The sequence below is a fragment of the Zosterops lateralis genome (genome assembly GCF_965231275.1).
Source record: "Zosterops lateralis genome assembly, chromosome: 5".
Classification (NCBI taxonomy): Eukaryota; Metazoa; Chordata; class Aves; order Passeriformes; family Zosteropidae; genus Zosterops; species Zosterops lateralis.
The window spans coordinates 68,753,962-68,773,449 of record NC_139766.1 but is presented as its reverse complement, the minus strand read 5'-3'; the positions used below and the strand labels follow the sequence as shown (position 1 = coordinate 68,773,449).

The following is a 19,488-nucleotide window of genomic DNA, read 5'->3' as shown; positions in this document are numbered from 1 at the left end:
TCTTTCCCTTAGCCTTGGTTTTCTTCAGTCCAAAGTAATATCTTAAGCTTTTTTAGTTCTCTGTGTAGCTGAGCCCAGAGCAGTTGGTTGCCTTTGATTCAGGTTTTTCTGTTGGTGCAAGCATAACTCCCAGCTGGAGATCACAGATTGGGCCTATTGTTATTTGTGATTTGTTTAGAATAAGTTTTAAAAGGGAGGATTTGGGTTTCACACTGTGCTTTGTATTCTCTAAAACGCAGGCATATGTTCTCCATGGCCCCAAATGCTGCCACATGATTGACTTTTGTCCTAACTACATAATTACTTTAGTAACAGGAGCAGATCCTCTCGAGTTTCCTACATCTTCTCCTAATTACCTGGTTGCAGGCAAGACTCCAATGGATAAAAAAACGCCTGTCTGAAGTTTTTCTCATTACTGTGCCTGCACCATATTCTATGGGATTCTGAGAAGTGCACTGAAATTTTAACTTGATATAAATGACGCCGGAATTTGGACCAGTTTAATTATTAAAACTGTTCATTTTGTATGAAAAAGAAATGGACACAATACAAAGTTGTCTGGAAGCTTAGAGTGCCACTGAAACAGCAACTAAAAACAGAAAGGTTTGCATATGCACAAAATTTTTATCCTAATCAGGTCAACATGAATTTTTAGCAGGTTTGTTCTCCTCATTGCTTCCTTCCTCTTCAGTCAAAATCCTTTATTGAAAGACCTTATCAAAGATCTAAAACTGACCATTGCCCTTGAACACCTGCCATTGTTAATGTATCTGAAACCTGGAGTGCTGATGAAAGGAGCCTAAATAGTCTTCTTTTTTTTTCTGTATTAATATGGTTCTTTTATTGTTATAGCTTTTTTTAAGCACTGCAGACTTTCCTTTCGTGGAGGGGATGTATTTAAACAACCAACATGAAGGTACTCACCTTTTGAGTGAAAAGCCTCTGGCCTTGTTAAAAGTAGTCTTAGCTCATGCTGGATTGAAACTGAAAAAAAAGATAAAATTAAATCAGCACCCAGGGAAGACAGTGGCATGAGAAGAGGTCTAAGCATTAACCTCTGCACGTGTAGGTTAACATAAAAGCATAATAACTGGTTAAGGGATTTGCTTTCACTCAAAGTCTGCCAGAGAAGCATACAGGCTGGGTGTACATTGTATTACAGAAAGGAAGTCCACTGGATGAGAAATATTCCTCACTGAAGTAAGTTGACTGTGGGGAAAAATAGGGTTGCATGGAATGTAGCTGACAGTTGAGCTTTATTTCAGACAGATATTCTTGAGCCCCCACTTGGCAGTGATTCACATTAAAGAACAATGGCCTTACTTACAGCATCAGGATTTGGGGAATGCTGGGCTAAGAGATAGTCAATTGTCTTCTTTTCCATTACAAAAACAAAACCACGTGTCTTCCATCAGTTTAGCAGTTACAGCTTTGCCATTAATGGTTAAATACAACTTTTTAAACGTGCTCACTACACAGTTTTCCTCTTATAGTGTTTATCATAAAAAAGCAAGATGAAAAACCCATCATTAGCATTTCGCATTGGTTTTACATTAATTACACTTAAAACAAAGCAAGTTCCTTGCAGTTTTTTTCTATCAGTTGTTATAATCATGCTAAAAAATCTGAAAATATCTAAGAGCTTTGCATTATACTTTGTCAGATTAATGATACTTCATCTCAAAAGGTTCTAGAAACACAGAATTGTATTAGGGAAAGGCTAAGATATTCAAATCCTGTGATCTAGGAAATGTTTGTGCATGAGAGAGAAACATTTATTGTACTAACAATTTGATTTAATAGTCAACCAAGTAAATATCAGTAATGATCATTTATTATCTTATATAAATATGCTAGAAATGGATTCCAGTGACAGACTCACGAAAATTAGCTGATTTCTCTATTTTGATTACGCTAGGTTGTTGGTGTGGCTCAAGCAATCAACAAGAAATCTGGAATTGGTGGCACTTTCACTGAACAAGATGAAAAGGTATAAAACTGGATGTTTGTTTAATTTTCATGCTGCTCACAATTTTTTAAGTTACTAAAAATTAAACATCTCTGAGAAAGCAAACATTCCTGGTAATATTGCAATTTTTTTTCTTTGAGGCCATGAGAAAAGTGGATGTGAAATGATTTCATTTCTGGATCACCATGTCATACATCTCTGAAACACAGGCTTACTTTACTGAAATGCATTGTAAAACACTTTCATAACTTTCAATGGACGTAATTTTTAATTAATTGGTTCTAACTCTCCTGGCAAGCCCAATGAACACAATTTGAATATTAAAATTTGTGGAATGATTCTCTTTTAAAAACATCATGTCACTTCTCAGTATAGTATTTGCAGGAAAAGAAAAAGCTTTAGATAAATTATGAACAATATATGAGAGATTCAGGAGAGCAGCCAGTAGAATTGATTCCTAATTCTCCCAGTGCAGTTGCTTTTCAAAACTTTCCAGATTTCATGTTCAGTTAGGTGGGGCAAAAAACAGGCTCTGCTCAGGCTGAAGAAGTTGACTTAACCATCAGCAGTAAAAGAATCAGAATTCACCCTTTCTCTTTGAAAAGTTCCCCTTTAAAACAAAATGCACACTGCATATCTTCAGGCTATCAGAATTAATTCCATCCTGTATGAGGGAAAATCTTTGCTATATTAGCAAATTTTTATTTTCACTTCCGAAGGTATTGTATTCCCTCAGAAGCGAGTTGTCTGTGGCCAGTTTTTTCTAGCTAAAACGTGCATTGCTGCACAATTAATTTTTCCTTTAAGCTGCTTTTTAGATGAACCCTACTTGTACCAATGTAATGACCTTTAGATTTTAGCTTAAAAAAAGAAGGGATTCTTAAGGAAATAAGAAATTATGAGTAGCTGGAAAAAAACCCTGAACGTGCAGTTGCCAAAAATAACAATAAATACTTCAGAGTGAAAACCAAACGTTGCAGTAGCTGATCTTTTAATAGAGTTTGGATGCTGTGGGACGTTATCTCTGTGAGATGCTGAAGTTGGTTTATCTCCAGGATTTTGCGGCGTATTTGGCGTTTTGTGGGATTGTTCTTCACAACGCTCAGTTGTACGAGACGTCCCTGCTCGAGAACAGGCGCAACCAGGTACGGCCAGCAGGTTTGTCCTAGGGATATAGAAATGAGGAGGGTTTGCAAGTAAGCAGTGCCTCCTCTTCCCGTTGCTGATGTGGTAGTTATTCCCTGGCTGCTTCTATTCCCTGTGACTGAATGCTGTGTGTCTCTGATAAAGCTCTCACCAGCTGCCCTGGGAAGAGGCTGGGCACATTCCAGCCTGGGTGGTGAGAAATGGCCCCTGTAGAGGAAGCAGGTAGAGCCACATGGCAGAAAACTCATTCCATGTTAATAGAGTTGATATTGCCTGAAATTATCCTGTGGTTCACTGTATGTATTTAACAACCAGAAGTGTCAGACTTCAGAAATTACAGGCAGGAATATCCCTGTGGAATAGCAGAGGGCATACAGACTGCTCCTTCAGGCTATTACCACTATAACACTCACTAACCATGTTTTCAGCAATGATCAAATGGAAAGCTGAATTTCCTTCACATTGCTATAGCTCTGCTTTGCTGCCAACTTCATAAATGATGGGTTATTAATGCCACGGCCCTTATGGGTGACTATGCCTGCCCTGTATGATGTGATAATATTTCAGAGAAAAAACTAGACAGCAGCTGTTTTAAGGTTTTCCTGGTAGGTCTGAGTTTCCAACTGACTACAAGTGTTTTTAAATTGGTACAAATTTGGATAGTTTATTAATTTGCCTTCATGTTTCTTGTGAGGGGAAAAAAAATGTATGAGCATGTCTGAGCAGCTAACAGCTCGTATCTGAACAGCAGCTTTGAAATACAGGAGATTGTATCTAAATGATGTTTTCACCAAATGAGTTAATCAGGATCTGTTAGAATTACTAGAGAATAACCATGTTCAGAAGTCTTAAGAAATGTAGATATCAGTGGTTTGAGAGTGCACACATGAGCCATAGGAAAATAGGCTTCCTAAGGTTGTCTGGATTTCACAGGTTTCATTGGACCTATTAAGCCTAAATCTATTCTGCTTCTCTGAATGAAAACATCAGACAACTAATTGTGATATTTAATTCTTCCATAAAAAGTGTCAAACTGGCTAATACTGACTGTTACCTTGCAGTCTGTGAGAGCCAAACTTGCTTCTGGTCACAGACATAAACATTGGCTTCCTGATTCAGGGGAGAGGAGAAGACTCAAAGACATCAGTAAAGATAATTATTGGGTAAATCACAATTAGTCAAACCCTCACAGATGACCTTTTCTTCAGGTGCTTCTTGACCTTGCCAGCCTGATTTTTGAAGAACAGCAGTCTTTGGAAGTGATCCTGAAGAAGATAGCAGCCACTATAATATCCTTCATGCAGGTGCAGAGGTGTACCATCTTCATAGTGGATGAAGATTGTCCAGTAAGTATGTTTATCTTGTCTGAAGGTAGAGGTGTTTATTCCCTGGGAGTGGGATGGGCTTCTCTCCATTCTCATATGTTCTGTTATCTTTTTGTTCTCTCTTTTCTTTCATGGCATCTGCTCAGGTTGGGTGTTGACATGAGTTTTGGCTTTTATGTAATTAAAAGAATTTTTGTGCTGGCATAAATTTGGTTTGGCTTGTAAATACTGGCATTACTTCTTTGGGTCGTGAGTAGAGCTTCAAGACACTTCAGTGATATTTAAAATCGTATCAAAAGACACCTTTATGGTAGGATCCAGTATGCTTGATGACTGACAGATGTGGAAGGAAGCTAAATTTTACACTTGTCTTTAGTACAGAATAGGTCTTGATAACTGCAACAAGGTTTTAATGAGTAATACTGTTCTAAATAATGGCAACCTAATACACTTGTTTATTCAAACATCCTCTTGTTATTCCAGGATACATTTTCTAGTGTCTTTCACATGGAATCTGAGGAATTAGAGGATTCAGCTGAAAATCTGAAGAGGTAAACCGATTAATTCTGACTTTTGTTCATCCTAGGAGAATGCTGAAGAAACTATGGTTTTAATATTCTTTTCACAATCACAGACTTGGTTCTACTGGATCCCATGTATTACTGCTATCTTTATAGAGCAGCTTTTCCCCTGAAGTGGCCACAGACCAACCCTCTTGCCTTAAAAAGGTCCTACTGAGCAGAGCAGGAGAAGGGCTCAATCTCTTCACTTTGCCAGTCTAAGAATATATTTATATTTCAAGGCTAAGCTATGGAAATGTACAGAGGAGCTGCCCTAAAACTGATTTCAAAGAAATCTGTGTGGATGACTATGCTGTAGAGGAGGTATATGCAAATTAGTACATAATAACCAAAATAATGCTTTTGATCAATTATTTTAATCGTTATCCTCATCTCCTAGATAAGGAAGATGACTCAAAAAACATGTCTGACTAATTCAAGACTAGAGTCCTAAAGTTCTAACTCTCACTCATCTTTGGGAAACCACTAAGGAGTTCAGCTGGGAGGAAAAGAAAGAGATAAAGAGCTGAATTAAAATACCCAGAAAAAACAGTTCCCAAAGTTAGCCTGAACCTCTGTACTGAAGTTTGAAAACTACTATCTCTGTCATCAAAAACAGTTGTTTCAAATACTGACAGAATGAGACAGTTGTACATAAAATGCTCTACTACAGACACTTTGTGCAGGGAGGAAACAGATTTTCTGAGCCCCTTTGACGTTGTTTTGCAGCAAATATTTATTATTTTAAGTTTAATTCCATATGTTAGAGAACAATGTCCAAAATGTGTGACTTGAGCAATTAAAAGCTGTTGAGCTGTGTTACAGTTTTAGGCAGTGTTCAGCCAGAAAGCACAGAGGTACAACAGCCTGGTAAGATTACAGGTGAAGAAGAAAATTCGTCTTTAGTCCTCTTCTACTCTAGGAGAATGGACCCTTCCTCCTCATTATCCCTTTTATGGTGACTAGGTAATGGACTCAAAATGTTATTTACTGCTTGCATGAGCCACCGGGAACTTATTTCTCATACCTGGTAAGGAAGAGGAATCTTGGAGGCTTATTTGCCTCTCAGATTCTTGTTCATGAATACAGCACAATTATATGCCAAGGACTGCACTGTGAGTCAACTATTGCAGCTACAACTTCTGCTATGCTTGAAGGGCACAATTTCAGGCAAGAGCAGAAATATAGTGACGTGGATTAGATGGGAAGTATTATTTTACATAATATAAAATTTCAAGCTTGTTATGCAATCAAGGACACTGAATCAAGCCCCAAATCAGACTGTTTGTGACAGACTGTGTTTGTATGTGTGAAATAATGAAAGAATAATTCCTCTCCTCCAGCCCTGGAACCTCCTTACACCGAGAGGATAACAAAAGTCAAATCAAATGTTGGAGGGAAACTACAGGAGCTTAATGGGAATAGGTTTATAAGTAGGATATTTGTCCTCCTCCAAGGCAGGCAAAAGGGTCTAAGAGAATTAAAATACCTTAAATAAATTGTGGCTAAAAAAGTGGAGATGATTGATTCTGTAAAGATACTTTATGTCCTGATTTGGAATAGACAGTTCTATTTCAGTAACAGAACCTCCATGTGACTGATTTTCTCTTTACTTTTAAAAAAACTTTGACATGAACTTAAAAGCAGAAAATTCACAAGTGATACTTGCTGCACTCTCTTGAACTAATATGTGAATTTCACCCAGTATTGGTTTTTCAGGAGTACCAGATTTCTGAATGCAGTCTGTTTTCAAATACTCCTGTTTATTTCTATATAAACCCAGCTGTTCATTCTTTATCCTTCATCTGTGTAAACTGTGGGGAATTGTTTATTTCTTCAGTTTGGTGTTCAGTGTTAATGTTGTTGAACATTAAAGAAATGGTGGGAAGCATGCACCAATCCATGCTGCAGTTCTGTGATGACAGCTGGGTTAGGATACTGGATTTGAACTCAAGTTCATTATATATCTATTGGTTGTATCTATATATCCTTCTCTCATATGGGAAAGATATTCATATTACCTGCCTGGCATAATGAAATAAAATGAAATAAAACTCACTTTTATGCAAAGCACATAATAATAATGTTATATCCTTCAGGGACTATGACACAAACAAAATCAATTACATGTATGCTCAGTATGTCAAGAATACGATGGAGCCCCTCAACATACCAGATGTCTGCAAAGACAGAAGATTTCCATGGACAGTAAGTAAAATAAGCTTAGATTTGAAATTCAGAAATGGAAAATGCTTTTCTGTTTAACTTCTAAACCTTTTTTGCTTTCTCCTTATTATTTCTGTTAGTGTGGCCCCAGATAAAATGGTGTAAACACACAGCCAGTGTTGGGAGGGTCTCAGAAGTTTCTTCTCTTTTATCCTTTCCTTTCTTGTACTGGCAAAGATTAATGTTATAGATGCAAGTTCTTTGCTGCAGTGGAGATGGATCAGCTTTACTTTTCTTTGGGAGCTTTTGCCTAACATTTCCTAAAGTGTGAGCTGGTGATGGGATGGATGACTGAGCACAGGGAAACTGGACAGTGAGGAAGGAAGGTCACTTAGCAAGGCTTAGGTTCCAGTCACATTTCCTTCATGATCATCATCAACAAAGAGCAAACTTTTAATTATGCCTTTTTCCCATATTTCCAATGCAGAAATTAGAAAGATGTCTGCTCTTACTGTTATGTTTAAGCCTGTTGGCAAGAGATTGGTGAGAGAGGGAGGAGCTACTATGCAGATGTCAGCAGATGGCTTTTTACCAAAATTTGTTCTGAGATACACAACAAAATTATTAGAAAAGACCATGCTCAGTGTGATTGTTCCAGTAAGTAGAAAGAAGGGGCAGTCTTGTGGTGGGGAGCTGGGTTGTTTCCCTTTCTTTTCCTGTGCAAGGTTTCTTGGATATTGTGGAGTGGGTTTCTGTGACAGATTGAGCAACATAGGAATTCAGTTTTCAGACTAACCCTGTCTTAACTGCAAGACTGGAAGTAGAGACAGAATCCAGTGGATATACCGTAAAAATTAATAAGTTGTGATGATTTTGAAGACATTTAAAAATAAAATTAATACCTGGAGAATCATCCAGACAAGGGTTTGTTGGCAACAGGCTGTTCAGTAGGGTTAGAGTTATTTTGATTTTTTTTTTTTCATGGAATTCACCCTATGTATGTAAAAGAAACCCATTAAAAAAAGCAATAGTCCTTTTAGAAGGAATCTGGATAACGTTTTTCAGCAACACAGAGACTGCACTTTTACTACTGCAGGAGCAGGGCAAGGCAGGCTTGTAGGATAATTGTTTTGAAAGCTGATGCACCCTGACATGAGGGAAATCCCAGGTGTTGCCAGTGCCCTAGAAACCTTGGCTTGCCTCTTTCTTTGGAGGACATTCAAAACAGCACACTTACCTCATGAAAATCCTGCCAAGATACTCTCTACAGTCCTTGCACAGCACCGGAGCACAAAGCAACAATATAAAAAAACCAGTTATAACCTTTGATCAGAAATATTAGTGCGTGCCCATTTCTTTTGGTGTCACAGCCAACTAGAGATCAGCACAAATGTACTTCTCAACAACTGCTGCATCATTCCTGGAGCACTCAGAGCAGAGCTGTGGCCTTTTCTCCCCAGGTGTTTGAAAAGGAGACATTATCTCTTTGTTCTATCCTTCCACTCCCCAAATCAATTCACCTCCTTCTGTTGGAGCATGGGACATGCTGCAAAGTCCTGGGAAGAGTGCAGAATGCTGACCCTGCTTGGAGGAGTTTTCCTGCCTGTTGTTTGTGTGCAAACTCATTGATCATGTGGTTGCTTTTCAAAGGAAGATGTAAGCCAAGAGTAGTTGTGGAACCCAACCCTACAGCTTTTTCACTTCAGCCACCTGGAAAATAGCCTTTAAAATTGTAACTGTATTTTTCTGTTTGTTTAACAGAATGACAATGCAGAAAGTGTAAGTCGGAGCATAAAGAGTTTGCTGTGTACACCAATAAAAAATGGGAAAAAGAATAAAGTGATAGGTAGGTATCTTTACAAAAATAATGTTGTACATGTCATAGATAAATTTATGTGCTCCATAGTAAAATCACAGCAACATGCAATCTCAAGCTAAGAGAGAAGATCCTTATAATAATAAGTCTACTGCATCTTTGAATATAAATTGCTCACCTAATAAGCTGCCCAAGAGTAGAGAATGGGTGTCAGTCTTTGTTCCTGGCGTCAGTAAGTCCCATGAGCAAACAGAAAATAAAATATGCTGATTCTTAAATAGGAGCATGGATCCAATTTCATCAGCTTTTAAAAATGTGGCAAGTAAATAGTAAGAGTTCCAAGAATCCCTTTTTAATGCTCTTAGAATCATTTTCTTTGAGAATGATGGCAAAACTGCATGGCCCAATTTATAGAGTAAATATGATGTCCCTTTTTTGTGGAGACATATTTAGTTTTTTAACATCTGAGGCTGAAAGAGAAACCTCATCTTTATATAATGGTGTTCTCTGAAATTCCTTTTGCTATTAGCTTCTTTCACAAGTTCTTTTATTATTTTATTTAAATATTCCAACAAACCCTAGAAGACCAAGATGAAGACTGAACTGTGGAGCTTTAATTAGAGATATTTCACCATGCTGTGAGCTATTGATAAAACAGTTGCATCTGCTTTTTTTATTCAGTTGAGATTTTCTATTGAAGTTCAAACTGAAAGTTTCATCCAGGCCACCCATTTAGGTGGGCTTTTCAAATCTGAGTCATTCTCACTGGGAAATGTTCTTTGAAGTATTTTCTGGTTTCACAGCTGCCTCATGTTCAGTTATTTAATAAGCCAAGGTCAATAAGTTGTCTTTGGGACAGTACCCAGAAGTTCCTTTACAATACTACATAGCATGTATGACTACTATTATGAGTCTGGTTTCTTTTTAAAATTATTTTTAAGATTAGGATACCTCAAACCAGAATTTAGGAAGTGGGATGGGGATGGGAAAAACTGTCCATATCAAACCCAGGCAAATCTTACTAGCAAGAAAGATGAAAAGAGATTTATTCTCCTGACTTGTGCATTTCTCAAGCATGTGGTAAAAGCTTTGAAATATTTTTAAAAGCTTTATAAAATCTTATAAAATCTTGCTGAGATTTTATAACTCTGTCCCAATTAAAGATGTTGGAATTCCTTTATTTGTAATTAATGGACCTCTCAGTGCTTTGGGGAAGTTTTTGAAAGAGGTTAGAGAGTCTTAAGTAATACACCATATATGTACTGCAGTTCTCTATTTTTTAAAGAGATGTTTATGTGCAAATACTGTGTCTTTTAAGAATTCTTTTACTTTTGTGGTATATTCACTGTTGGGTCTTAATCTTGTGTTCATTACATCAGAGTTGCTATGGAAATAATTATAATGTCATAAACTGTACTAAACAGAAATCTGAAAGTTTCATGGGATTTTTCCTAAAGAGTTTTGTAAGTCAGCTTCTTTTTTCTCAGAGAATGTTAATCTTGTTCCTTATTTGAATTAACCCTTTTTTGATGAGGTTCTATTTTTTTTACTCAGCTACTCCAATCCCTGCCATTACACTTGGTGGCTGCAACTTTAATGGTCTTGATCTCTTTAGTGCAAACTGTGATACCAAGTTCCCCAAACAGAAAATAATTTGGAAATAGGACAATGCTGCATTGTCACCAGACATCAGAACTTGTGAGGCCAACATTCTTTTAAAGCCACAGTTTACATGTGTGTGCTGCATTCTTTTAACTCAGTTTTATTATCTTCTGTAATAGGGAAGATGCACACGTGGTAATTTTTTTCAGAACTTTTAATTTGCAGCTGGGGTGTCTTGGCACTTGGCCAGGAAAATGCAGATTTTATGCTCATGGGAGTGAGAAAACATTTGGAAAAACATCTCTTAAGACAGTACTCACCCACAAAGCAGTTTTGGCCAAAGACAACCTATTCCTATAATTCAGCTGCTTTAGTTAATATTCTTGTTTCTTTGCAGGTAAGACTAAGTGGAGGTGTATTTCTGAATTGCCCCCAGCCCACAGTGGTGTCAGAGATTTAAAGTGCAGCAAGGTGTGGTAGAAGTTACCAGTCAGACTTCTTCAATGACACGTGCACACAAAAGCCCAGAAATTCTTAACAGAAAATTGACAAATGTAAATATCAGCAAGTTTGAACCTAACAAGCTGAATTCAGTCAGATGCTTCTCAAGGAGTTCAGTAGTGTTTGTAAAGGGCTGTAATTCAACCACATCCACAAAAAATGGGCAAGTGTACTTCAGCTTTGAACCTCAACTTGGGTATTCCCTGTTTAGTTAATTTACTTGAAAAAAATCCTAGTACTGGCTCAAATAAGGGAGTGAAAACTCTGTGTACCACTATTCTGACTTTCATAAATGTTCTTTTGGCATGGTTGCAAAAATTTAATTAGCCTCCAAAGGACAAATTGTCTTTAGGGATTAAATCAATCTAGAATACTATTAATAATAAAAGTTAGGATGAAAATGGCCATGGAATTTTACAGGATAATCAAGTCTTTAAAGCCCAACACCTTTAGTTTACAAATCCTAATAAATATTTTTAAATTAACTACGTATATATAATATTTTAACATTTATTTTATAATACATTGAAATTACCCTTGGAAAAAAAAATGAAAATCCTACAGCATTTTTATGTGTCACTTATGTATGTTAGTGGTTCATACTGTAGACTAATCTGTCCTAAACTTAATTCCTGATGGTGATATGTTCTCTGTATTACTTCTTTTCATTTCTGTGTCCTGACATAGGGGTTTGCCAGCTTGTGAATAAGATAGAAGAAAACTCAGGAAAAATCAAGGCTTTCAACAGAAATGATGAGGAGTTCCTGGAAGCATTCGTCATCTTTTGTGGCTTGGGGATCCAGAACACACAGATGTACGAGGCTGTAGAAAGAGCCATGGCCAAACAGATGGTGACATTAGAGGTGAGCCCCAATCTAGATGATCCTTAATTATCCCCACACAGATCCTAATATTCCCCAGATCCTCTCTGTTCTGCACAGAACTCACAGGGATGCTGAACAGAGATGATCCCTCAGGAGAGCATCATTTGGGCTGTTGAGCTGCTCAGGAATTTTCTGCTTGTTTCTGACTCTTGCCAGCAGACTCTTTAATTTGGTATTGTGTCCTGACTTCACTCCTGAGATTTAGTGGGGAGCTGGAGGCATCTCTTCCTCTCCATGATGCTACACTGGGTCTTTTTCTGCTGGCAGCAGTGGGGGTGTTCTTTTGCGTAGGAAGAGGGAAATGGTTTGGCAGATTAAGGGGCTGCTGCTTCTTGTCTCAGGGTTTTTGTGATGATTTTGGCTCAGTCCTTCAGACAAACCAGTGTGAAGAGGAACAGAAGCGTTATTGTAGGTTCTCAGCATTTTCCTCAGACTCCATCAAACCATATCAAGATGAACATCATCTGGTCCCAGCCTTTGAACTGGTTCCTGTTAAGCTTCACAGCTTTAGTCTGAGAAGCTGAATTACTGAGGGGTGATAACTTGAAGCCGAAAGTGAAAAATGTGTAGACTTTGGATCTCCTAACATTCATTATGTAAACAGAGTGTTTGCAGAGCTCCTAAAATGGGATTATGTGCCTTGTGGCCTCTAAAAGAAACATTACAGTTCTCAAATAAACCTATATTAGGTCATGTTAAATAAAAAGCTGGTAAAACTATTATCAAAATCATTTGCTTATATGGAAAATTAGCAATTCTGTCTTGTCACCACCCACTGAGGCCCGGCTAGCTCTTCTGGGGGCAGCGACCTTCCCTAGCGAGTCGCCTCTAAAGAGGCAGCCTCAGTTCAGGTGGCGCAGGCACCCCGCTGCAGTGATTTCAGCTCTTTTGTGAAGGAAAGCCCGTCAGTTTGAACCGGGCTTTTAAGCCGAAGTGGCTCTCCGTGGGGGAGGCGATCTCAGGTGACGCGGAAAGATCACTTGGGAGCCAAAGATGATCTCCAAGAATCTTCTGTATTTCATCCCTGCCGACGACTCGAAGACCTTGAGGTGCTCAGTCAGCGGGGTTTTATACCCTCACAAAAAGGGGTGAGGTTTCATTAACAGCCAATGTGATTAACGGTTGAGAAAAAGAACCAATCAGAGGGTTCGTTAATAAACAAATTAGGGGATTGAAACTTGCACCAATCAGGGAAGGGATTCAAAACGGGCCAATCAGGGGACAGAACTGGGGTACAAGGCAACATCCAATCATAAATAAGACAGTTAATGTACCAGGAGGTATGTAGCTAGGGTAACGGGGAATGGCCAACCCCCTCTGCAGCACCCTCAGAGGCTTGGTTCCCCACACTGTCTCCTACTATAACACTTTAATCTGGCTGGAACGTCCTTCATTATCTATATAGGTTAGTGTATAAAATGGGGTCTTTTTAAAAAAAACAAATTTCTGTGACATTTTCACATCATATGTTCTCAAGAGTTAAAAATCTGAGCTCATTTTTTTAATTGAAAATGAATATAGTGTCTTTCAGACTTTTGTGCCAAGTTTCAGTTAGGATAAAATTTTCTTTCATGTCTTCACATTATTCTTTCACGAATAAACTCTCAAAAGAATTACTATGGCAATAGTAATGTCAGGCTCATAATAAGAGCTGTTTTGTGTATTATTTGTCTCTGAATGTAGGCCAGGAAAACTTTCCAAAGAGAAAATCAGAGTTCTTTGCTCTTTTATAGAAGGTATTTATGTTTTCCTGGCCTAATTATCTGAAGAAGAATTCTGTGCTGTGGGAGATTTGTAAAAGATGGAGATATCTCCCCATGTGCATTCAGAGAGCTCCCCTAAAACTGGCTCAGGCCCTGCATGGACAGAAGATTTCATCAGCAAATGCAGTGGAATGCTGAAAAGTCTGCTCTAGGAAAAGTACCTTGTTATTACATTGCTCCTTTGTTTGTACTAAGGGCTGCTATTTTCTTCCTGTAGGTTCTTTCTTACCATGCTTCTGCTGCTGAGGAGGAAACGAGGGAGCTGCAGGTAACAGTGGTAATTGAATTTTTTACTATTACTTTAGAAATATTGCTTTAATGGAACAACCAAGAGCAGTCCTGTGTACACATGTAATTCCTAAAGGAGCAGAAGCACATGTTCCAGAAAAAAAATGGCAGTGAAGCTTATGGTGATGGGTTCCTGAGCTGAATCACATAAAAGAGAAATATTAAAATGCCTACAGTGAGAGAGAAAAGCTGGCCAGAGCACTGTGAGAACCAGACCTGTGCTGACTGATTTTTCTCAAGACTTTGTGACAGTCACTTCTGGTACAATGTCAGTATCAAACTCACAATGATTAAGTATTCCAGAAGCAGCATGTTGAGAACTCTCCATTCTGCAGCTGAGTCTGAGTGCTGTGTATCTTACAGCTTTGGTACCTTTCAAACATCCCAAGTGTGGGTGCAGCTTTATGGTCTTACATAGGAATTCTATATCGAATTTTTAATGCAATGATTTAAAAAAAGAAATGTTTTGGTTGCTTTTCTATGCAGTGTCCTGTTCTGCTCATGTTTAATTCTGTGTTTAGAAGCCACTGCCTAAGGAATAACTACAGCTAGGATTTCAAGTGCATTTCAAAGCACAGCGTGTGTTTAGTTTCTCCAAGCCTTCAGCAGCTATTCCAGGGAAATAACATCACCCTTGCTGCACAAAAACAAACAGCAGGGATGGAGAGGAAGGAAGGCATAAGGGACCATGAGCTGGGTAGCATGGGACTGGTCTGGCCAAGTGACACAACAAGGTAGGAGACTAAGGGTGTTTCTAGAGTGGTGTCACACAGATCCTTGAACCTCAGCCCTGCCACACTGCTGCTCATCGATAAAGAGCTAGCCACGACAAGACCAGAGTGCAGCTCCTCTCTAAGGTTTCTCTTCAGGGCTTGTGAGGGAATCTTTCTGGTTCCATCATTACTGCTCAATGAAACAGAGCCACAGTAAACCTAGAACTGGGCCAGTGTCCAGCTGCGTGGCTGAACTGTCCACAGTCCTGGCCTGTGTCAGCCACTGCTCTCTAAGGTGATACCAGAGCACAAGCACAGGCCTTTTCATTTGCACTCATAATACTTTTATTTTAGTTTTTATTTTTTGCACTCGTACTGTTGTATAAAGATGGCCAAAATAGTTTGAAATTTTTTTTCTGGATATGCCTTTTGCTTTTAAATAATCTGTAAATAGATCCTTATCAGGCAGTTGGACTAGAAGATGGTTGTAGGGCTCTTCCAACTGGCACTATTCTATTCTATTAATTATCTACCTCATGGAATAGGCTGCAATCAAATTTTTTACTTTAATCATCATTTCCAAATAGTACAGAACTGCCCTATTGCATCACTCACCTCCTTTGAGCCCGGATACTGTCTGCAACCTGTGTTTTATCATCCAAAGCAGATAAAACAAAGCAAAAGTCTTTATAATTGCCACACAGTGGTCCCACATTTTCCATAGCCTTCTTTTTGCTGCCAATGTATTTACAGGAACCATAGCTCAATAAATTGAAATTAAAATAGCTGATGAACTTTTGTGCTGTAAAACAGGAGGCAGAAGGCTCTGGTGGCTTTAGTGAAAAAGGAAATAGCTAATCTGATTAAACAAGGCTATAAACTGCTATAGTGTGCAAGGTTTTTATGTTTCAGCTGAAATGAAACTTACTTTTGTGGCTGTAAAAGGCAAGAGATCAAGGAAGGGAAGGATAAATTATGAATGAAGTGAGATGTGAGGTGTTCTTTTGAGCTCCTTTTGTGTCCTTCCAGCCCCTTTCCTTGTGAAGTCCCAGCCTGCAGTTGCAGTATTTTGAAATTATGGCAGCAGCTTTGCTGAACAGTTGCATTATTTACCACTGAACATGCAGGCCTTTCATGTGCTCACGGCTGAAATCCCCCATGAATCCAAACAGGAACACAAAATTACTGGCACAAGGAGTGTGTAAGAATGGTGTGTTTTTTCCCCTCTGTCAATATTCTTTTTCACAATCTTCCATGACTTCCTTATACTGACACACAAGAGAGAGGACAGCAAACTGATATGGGATAGAGGCTGGCAGCCATAATTCTGTGGATTTGCATGTTACATCTACTAATATTGTAGATTATGACAAATGCTTCCTTTTCAGTTCCTCAGCCTTCTAGGGCACAGCTGCCCATACTGGAGAAATGCTTTCCCCTAGATTTACAAAGAGGAAAAGAAACACAAAGGTTTATTTCCTTCCCTATTTCAGATCCACCTGATTTGTTTTGGACCACTCATATTGGGGTGAAACAGCTTTAAAGCAGTAGCACTGAGAACCGCCCCACCCCCCTTTTATTCTAATGCAGAAAATTATACTCCATTTTGTTCTATAGCATAAGATTTAGCATTTCTTTTATTAGTATAAGAGTTAATATAAGTTAATAATCTCAACAGTGGTATTTTGAAGGGCAACCAATATAAATACTCTGTATTTTATAACTAGGTAAAGGATGTAATACATGGAGATACTGCTGACAGTTAAAAACTTAGATTTAGGAGTATACAGGATGGGGAGTGTATTGTGTACCTTGTGATCTCAAATTTGGCACTGAAGGTTTATGGTTGTATGCAAACTGTACCAACTGTACCAAAGCCACTGCTCACAGATGAACTCTAATTTTTCAGGTTTCTAGCCCTGAGAAAACTCTGCCTGTGGACACGTTCCGATTCCCATCGTGCTGAATGTGGATTCTGTTAGCAAATCTGTTTTACTGACATCTTTCCTCAGCATTTTTAGAAAAAATGCCAACAGCTCCAGATTTTGCTGTCTGCACATCCATAAAAACAAACATATAACTCCCCTGCCTTATTTTCTCATTCTCCCAATTTCATCAATACTTTTGGTTACAATTTACTTTGGGTGATTTAGATAACCAGACTGACCAGGTAATTCTATCCTTATCCTCTTGATCTATGGAAAAGTGCTTGTTCAATCTGAGGTAATAAGGTAATGTTAAACAAGAGACACCTGGCAAAGTAAATGAGAAGCAATCATCAGTTTTCATTATCACATGAAGGTAAAATTTAGTGTCTCTTGTTCCATTAGTCTGTTGAAAAAGCAAGTATTTGTTCTGCTTTCTCTGCCCTGGTGCTCAGCTGTGTTCTCTCATTCTTCTCCAGGCTGCTGTAGTGCCATCTGCACAAACTCTCAATTTGACTGACTTCTACTTCAGTGACTTTGAGCTGTCAGACTTTGAAACAACACTGTGCACAATTCGAATGTTCACAGACCTCAACCTGGTACAGAATTTCCAAATGAAACACGAGGTATGGTTGCTGCCAAACACTGCTCCACAGAGAGAGAGAGCCTAATTATTAGGAATTCAGAGTCGTGAAATGATCCCACAGTCAATAGACTTGGACATCTGTATTAAAGAGTCATTAGCAAACTAGGAAGGTGTGTGAAGAATTTGGGTCTGTCCTCAATTTGGTTCTACTGAAGGATTAATAATTTTACAGTCTATGATTAATGGACTAGAAAACAGAATACTGAGGACAGAGAGGATAGCAACTTCTCAGGAGATGAAAAACTCTTACAAAGAGGATAATACATTATTTCCATATGAGGGAGCAATTATCTTAGTCTTTCCGTACAAAGGAATAGATTAGAAATTAGGGGCAACTTCATGGTTATGAAGATAGTAAAGACTGAAGCAGATGATAAATTAGATGGGCTGTGGGAATTTCTCTGAAGGTTTTCACCAATACATTGTCAGAGGTGATCAAGACAGGTAAAACAGAAAAATCTCTTCAGCCTCTTCCACTCAGTGCACAGAACACCTGTTTGTAGAAACTTTCATTTTTAAATACCTTATTTTTTGCTTTATAACCTTTCTAACAAAACCATCAAAATTTATATCAAAATGCAAGATTAATTTGTAGGGCTTTATAGGCAAACACATTAGTTAAAGAAAACATGTCTTTATTTTCTAGATCAGTTTATAGACCAGTTTAGATTAGTATTGTTCAAGGGCCAAAAGTGCTGTATTACCTAATCTTGAATATCCTAATACTTAGTTTCCCCTCTGTAGTAAGGTCAACAACCTTAAGAAATATTGTCCCGACATCAAATTACTACCTGACCTTCATACCTGTCACTTCCTTACAAAAAATGATGTAGGGAAAAAAGTCTGTGTTTATATATATATATATAAAAAATTATAACCAACAATTTCTAATACTGTTGAGTAAAACATGGAGGACATGCTTTCCTCATGCATAAAAAAGAAACTATCCTGCAATGGTAGTAATCTTTCTTTCTATCATACTTATTTGCTTTCCAAAGTCCAATTCTGCTTAGGTTTTCACAAGGTCATAGGAGGGAAAAGCTGCCTGTTCATTTTCAGAACAGTTCTTAAGAGGATTCAATAACTAAATAAATTTTCTCTATCAAAAATGTCATTATAAACTAGGAATTTTTTTTCTCCCAAGTATCTCAACATACCTTAGTTTCTGAATTCACAGCAGTGCTTTTGACACTAACATTTAGCCATTAGTAATAAAATCCCAAACCCACAAGTATTTACACACTCAATTAGGAGCTGTACTAGTGGGTGTAAGCCTGTTCTTATCTTTGTTCACAGTTACAAGCGTGTTATATTTGAACTTAAAACTGAGTTAAATGGAATTTTTTTTCAGTAGCAGAGTTCCCAAGTGGTATTAAGAAAGTTTTGAATGTATTAGAAATCTGTTTTTATGACAACATGTCTATGTGATGCTGTTTCTTAAAGGTTCTCTGCAGATGGATTCTGAGTGTGAAGAAAAACTATCGGAAGAACGTTGCTTATCACAATTGGAGACATGCCTTTAACACAGCTCAGTGCATGTTTGCTGCTCTGAAATCTGGGAAAATCCAGGTACATTTCCAGGTCCTCTATTGAGACAAATTCTCTAATGATGCACAGCTCTGATGGTCATGTCAGTAAGATGTTCATCATTCCATGGTATCACCAGTGGAATCTTCTGCTGAAGATGTCTGGCTATGAGGGCTTGGCTTGTGAAACTGCTGCTGTGGTTTTTTGTTCCCCATTTCAGTAAAATCCTCTGGAAGTGGTCATTGGGATGTTCCCAACGGGAATATTTCAAATAAGGCATGTATGTGGTTATGTCCTTTTTTAAAGTTAATGCTTACGCTTCAAGCAAGTCAAAAAAGTGGAGAAGAGAAGGCTGACCCATTTTCAGGATGTTTCCTTAAAATTTTCAATAGGAATTTAGGTTCAAATGCAGAGCTGAGTACAGCTTTAGATAAACAATAGAACATAGAAATAAATATTTAAATGTTCATTCTGATGCTTTTGAACAAATTTTCAGCCTTTCACTTAAAAAGGCACTTAACAATTTAGAAAACAACCTAATAATTCTGATTAGGGCTAGACAATCCTCTAATTAAGATACTGATTCTAGACTCTTCCAAAACATGTTTTTAGGTTTTGGTTTTATATTCTTGTAGGAAACAATGTTTCTGTTCATTA

The 19,488-nt window shown here is 38.0% G+C and overlaps 1 protein-coding gene and 1 long non-coding RNA gene across 10 annotated transcripts in view; one reads left to right on the top strand and one right to left on the bottom strand.

The window, feature by feature from the left end:
• The window catches only part of LOC310909648, a 51,437-nt gene that overhangs the window by 15,953 nt on the left and 15,996 nt on the right, over positions 1-19,488 (bottom strand). For all 3 annotated transcript variants that reach the window (XR_014590125.1, XR_014590126.1, XR_014590127.1), the window contains exon 2: positions 925-984. This is a non-coding gene — a long non-coding RNA (uncharacterized lncRNA). The remainder of the gene's footprint in view (positions 1-924; positions 985-19,488) is intronic.
• PDE5A (phosphodiesterase 5A) overlaps positions 1-19,488 on the top strand; it is a gene marked incomplete at its 5' end in the record, with an annotated part of 106,797 nt that overhangs the window by 73,908 nt on the left and 13,401 nt on the right. For 3 of the 7 annotated variants that reach the window (XM_083861682.1, XM_083861686.1, XM_083861687.1), the window contains 10 exons: positions 1,919-1,990; positions 2,968-3,114; positions 4,324-4,461; positions 4,924-4,991; positions 7,100-7,208; positions 8,928-9,012; positions 11,773-11,948; positions 13,950-14,009; positions 17,138-17,284; positions 18,748-18,873. In XM_083861682.1, the coding sequence (XP_083717808.1) occupies positions 1,919-1,990; positions 2,968-3,114; positions 4,324-4,461; positions 4,924-4,991; positions 7,100-7,208; positions 8,928-9,012; positions 11,773-11,948; positions 13,950-14,009; positions 17,138-17,284; positions 18,748-18,873 (1,128 nt within the window). The remainder of the gene's footprint in view (positions 1-1,918; positions 1,991-2,967; positions 3,115-4,323; positions 4,462-4,923; positions 4,992-7,099; positions 7,209-8,927; positions 9,013-11,772; positions 11,949-13,949; positions 14,010-17,137; positions 17,285-18,747; positions 18,874-19,488) is intronic. The other 4 variants (XM_083861684.1, XM_083861688.1, XM_083861683.1 and 1 more) reach the window with 3 other exon arrangements.